This window comes from Dipodomys ordii, unplaced genomic scaffold (genome assembly GCF_000151885.1).
Source record: "Dipodomys ordii isolate 6190 unplaced genomic scaffold, Dord_2.0 Scaffold3743, whole genome shotgun sequence".
In the NCBI taxonomy this organism is placed as follows: Eukaryota; Metazoa; Chordata; class Mammalia; order Rodentia; family Heteromyidae; genus Dipodomys; species Dipodomys ordii.
Window position 1 is genome coordinate 2302 of NW_012270958.1, and position 4590 is coordinate 6891.

The 4590-nt window shown below is 43.8% G+C and overlaps 1 protein-coding gene across 1 annotated transcript in view; it reads right to left on the reverse strand.

Annotated features, from left to right (window-relative positions):
- The window catches only part of LOC106002153 (sodium/hydrogen exchanger 7-like), a gene marked incomplete at its 3' end in the record, with an annotated part of 6351 nt that extends 2101 nt beyond the window's left edge, over nucleotides 1-4250 (reverse strand). Inside the window, exons 1-3 of the mRNA XM_013037073.1 lie at nucleotides 4122-4250; nucleotides 2605-2693; nucleotides 2401-2514 (exon numbers count right to left, since the gene is read on the reverse strand). Coding sequence (XP_012892527.1) covers nucleotides 2401-2514; nucleotides 2605-2693; nucleotides 4122-4167 — 249 coding nt within the window. The remainder of the gene's footprint in view (nucleotides 1-2400; nucleotides 2515-2604; nucleotides 2694-4121) is intronic.
- Nucleotides 4251-4590: the final 340 nt, after the last annotated feature.

A 4590-nucleotide genomic window follows, 5' to 3' on the forward strand; every position in this document is an offset into this window, starting at 1 on the left:
CACACACACACACACACACACACACACACGCAAGCACGTGCGCGTGCTTACCAATACTGAGGCTTGAACTCAGGGCCAGGGTATTGTCCTTTACCTTTCTCACTGAAAGCTACTGTTCTACCATTTGAGTCACACCTCTACTTCAAAACTTTTAGTGGAGATAATAGTCTCAAGGACTTTCCTACCCATGCTAGCTTCAAATTACAAGCCTCAGATTTCAGCCTACTTAATAGCTAGGATTATAGGCATGACACACTGACACTGGGTTGACCAGGGAATTTTAGGAATGCTATGATTCAGAGAGCTACCCAAAAAAGCCAGGCTATCAAGTTTCCCTCTAGACAAAAACCTCTCAACAACAAAATGGGAATCATCTGGCCAACTTCCCTACTTCTTGGTTCACAAAGATAATTTTAGCTTATTAAACATGGTACTTTTAGACATAATTCAACTGGTATTGACCAACTCTTCAATGTCCAATGAGTCCAGAGATAAGCTAAAGTTCCATCATAGCAGTGGGAGCTGAGAAAAGCCAGTGTGTTGAGCTCTACTAGAAGAAAACTCACAAGAATGAAAAATGACTAAACCTGGTGTCAAACCCTAAATAAGAGCTTGCAAGCTTCACTTACAAGTAAACCGCAGAGACACCAATGTGCAGGAACAGCCTGCAAATGAGAGTTAGGGAAACAAAGCATTCACACCATGAAGAGACAAGAATCAACCCAGGGAGACTTGTCTACTTAAGTAGTTCACATGTCCTTTGGAGATGTAAGAAATGGCAAAGGAAGGATATGGAAAAGGAACTCGACTGTGGGCAACAAAGAATTCAGGGAAACCAGTAATCTCTCACTTGCCAAGTTTAGACAGTGCCCCAACAGAGAGAGCTGCACAGTCCCCTGTTCAGAGAAGGAAACCCCCATGGGAGCCACAGGAACAGGCAGCTTCCGTTGAGGCAATGTGCCAGCTGCAGGAGCCCAGCTGTTTCAGACAGAAACCAGGGCTGAACTATCTTCTAATTTCTCCAGGGTAGAAGAGTACAGACTTGTTTTCCTCTTTAAAAATTTTCTTCACATTTTTCATTTTATAATATTTGTTTCTAACAGAAGACAACAGGTAATGCTTATAAAGCACACTGCATCCCACAGGTGAAAGGAAGTCCACAAGTGGTTAGTAGCCTTAAGCATTCCCAAAGGGAACCCCAGCTCAACCCAAACCCTGGGCAGGCCCTGCTCTGTAAACAAAGGCCATACTCTCACTATCACTTCCAGGGTGCTGTGCTTGGAATATAAATCAGAACAGCATGCCAGGTCTTTCTGAATGAAGATGAAAAACAATTAACTCTGCAGATTCTGAGCCATTTGACTGGCGAGTGTGCAAATCCATTCATTTAAACATATGGCACTCTAGCTAGAAGGAAGCCAACCCTGGCAATGCCTGGTAGTTTATGACGGCCAGCCATTTCTGTGCAAGAATGGGAAAGCCCCAAAGACAAAAACACTCCTTCTTGGCCAACATTCCAACAGCTAAGGATTCCCATGAGACCCCAGAATTGGTGAAAAGGAATGGGAACTTCTGCGCAGGATCTTGAAATCAAGCCCTAGAAAGTTCACTTTAATGACAATAATGGTATCAAAGGCCAGGCTAGCTAAGCCCTCAGATACTGATCCATTGCTCAGCACTCATCCTTCCATCCTCAACAGAAGTCCACCCCTAAAACCAAGCCTCCTTTTTAAAAACTGCATTCACAACGGGACCAGGTCCAAGAGCCAAATATTTTTCTCTTTCTTTCTTTATCTTTCCTGCCTATCAAATATTTTTTTTCTTTTCTTTTGCTTATCCTCCCTCCCTTCCTTCTTTTCTTTTTTTGAAAAATAAAGGATTCTTTCCCATTGTGATCCATAGCAGTGGACAGGGCAGCTGGAAGTGTTAATTTCCACAGGCACCCCATGCATCCCTAGGCACCATGATGAAGGGCAGTCATACTGAGTGCGCAGTTGAGAGCAAGAAAGATAGAACCTCCCAGTTGCCCAACTCAGAGATCATCTTGGGTAGCAGTTCATGAATTCTGGGGACTGACAGAGTTGCTGATTTTTAGATTTGCCCAGGAGGGAACTCTGTAAAACAGCAATAGCCAAACATTAAAAAGTAGAAGAGATGGGCTGAGCATGAACAGCATTCCTTTAAATCCTCAAATGTACTCAATACAATCAAATGCATTAGCTTTCTGAAGCATCACACAAAGCTTCCCTTTCTCATTGTAAAGCTATCATGAACTAGTTAGCACTGGTTTTGTCACTCACCCAAGACAGGAATAATAATAAAAATAACGAGGAGGAGAAACATAGCTTTTCCAGCAGTGCTTGCTTCTCTGTGGAAAACCATAGAGCCAGAAAAGGATACAAAAGCACCGATGATAAAGATGGGGCTGAAAACGTGTTTCTGAAAGGTAAACAGTGCCAGGCCCATGTAGGAGAAGATGAAGTTCTCAGCCAGGAAGTGTAACACCTCAAAGAGCTGCACAGAGTAGACAAGAGGATGCCATTAACACTGAGCTCTTTTATTGTGCATGCCCAGTCCACCAGTCAGCACCAAGGCCCTCCTCACCTGTTTTGTTCGACTTCTTGATTCCACAGACAGATTGTTGTAGGTATAATGAGCTTGCGTGATTCCACAGAAAAGGACAGCTACTACACCTAGGAAGAGATTTTTTTTTTAAGTCAGGCACTATAATCCTAGCTCCTCAGGAGGCAGAGATTTCAGGATTATGATTCAAAGTCAGTCTGAGAAAACAATTCTGAGAGACACTTATCTCCAATTAACCAGCAAAAAGCTTGAACTAGAGGTATGGTTCATGTGGTAGGGCACCATTCTTGAGGGAAAAAAGCCTTTCAAGAATACAATACTTCTGAGTTCAAGCCCCAGTCCTAGCACACATACACATGCCCATGCCCATGCACGCACATGTACACACACACACGCAGATCACAGAGCTGATATCCAAAACACTTCTGGTTCCAAGCATTTCTATGTGAACCTGACACTTTAAAAGCATGGTATTGCCAGGCACAGGTGGCTCAAGCTTGTAATCCTAGCTACTCAGGAGGCTGAGATCTGAGATTCAAGGTTTGAAGCCAACCCAGGGAGGTGCAGGGGAGGGGGGGCAAGTTCATGAGATTCTTCTCTCCAATTGACCACCAAAAAATGCCAGAAGTGGAGTTTTAGCTCAAGTGGTAGAGCACTATTGTTTTGTTGTTTTTTTTTTTGGTCTGTCATGGGGCTTGAACTCTGGGCCTGGGCGCTGTGCCTCAGCTCTTCAGCTCAAGACTAGTGTAGAGCATTATTATCAAGCAAAAAAGTTCAAGCCCCAGGACTGGCGTGTGCATGCACACACACACACACACACACACACACACACACACACATGCACGCACGCACGCACACGCATAGTATTGAAAAACACTGACTAGCCCAGAGACAAAACAATGAAAAGCTGCACTCTATGTCATCTGAGTACATGCAAAAAAAAAAAGACCTTTAAAGGGCACACATTATGGGTTATTTCTAGTGTTTGTAAAGTAACATAACAACTTGTGGGAGGATACAAATTAAGATGTAACTATATTCAGTAACCCTGACAAATAAACATTTATAATTAGAATAAGGATGCAAGAACAAAAAAGTGAATTTGGAATAGTAAAGGTTATCTTTAAAACAACAGGAAAACTCACATCTGTAACCCTAACTATTCATGAGGCCAAGATCTGAGGATCGTGGTTCAAAGCCATGATCTCAAAGCAAAGACTGTGAGATACTTACCTCCAATTAACCACAAAAAAGCTGGAATTAGAGCTGTGGCTCAAGTGGTAGAGTGCTATACTTGAGCAAAAAAAGCTAAGGGAAAGTGCCCAGGCCGTGAGTTCAAGCCCCAGAACCAACACAAAAGAAAAAAAGGAAGGTGTTTCGAAGCTAAATGTTTCATGAAGACAGGACACTATCCTGGCTCTGCAAACCTCCATGCACACACTCGTTGGGCAGTTAATCACCTCCATGTAGCTGCTATAGAAAGAGTCTTTCCCCCTTAGGATCCAGTACCAGCTTCAGTGAGGAGAGAGAGAACCCACCTGTAAATCCACAGGCTTCTGCCAAGAGAAATGTACTCCAGGACATTAGGAAGAAGAGTGCCGTCTCCAGCAGGGGGAAGCAGTGCAGCTTGGTAAATTTGGTCACGTCAGCATCTCGTCAAGGACCACAGCTCCACACACAAGCAAGGAATTATTAGCTCAGGACCCCTCCCTTTGGGAGCCCTAAAGCTGCCCTTCTTTTTGTGGTGCTGGAGATAGATTCCAGGACTTTGCACATGCTAGCCAAACCCTCTATTACTGAGCTCTACCCTTAGCCCAAGCATTGTAGTGTGCATGCATGCGTGTGTGTGTGTGTGTGTGTGTGTGTGTGTGTGTGTGTGTGTGTGTGTATGTGCTGATACTGGGGCTTGAACTCAAGGCCAGGGCTCTGTTTCTTAGCTTTTTCACTCAAGACTGGCACTTAAGCACTTGAGCCACAGCTTAACTTCTAGCTTTTTGGTGGTTAACA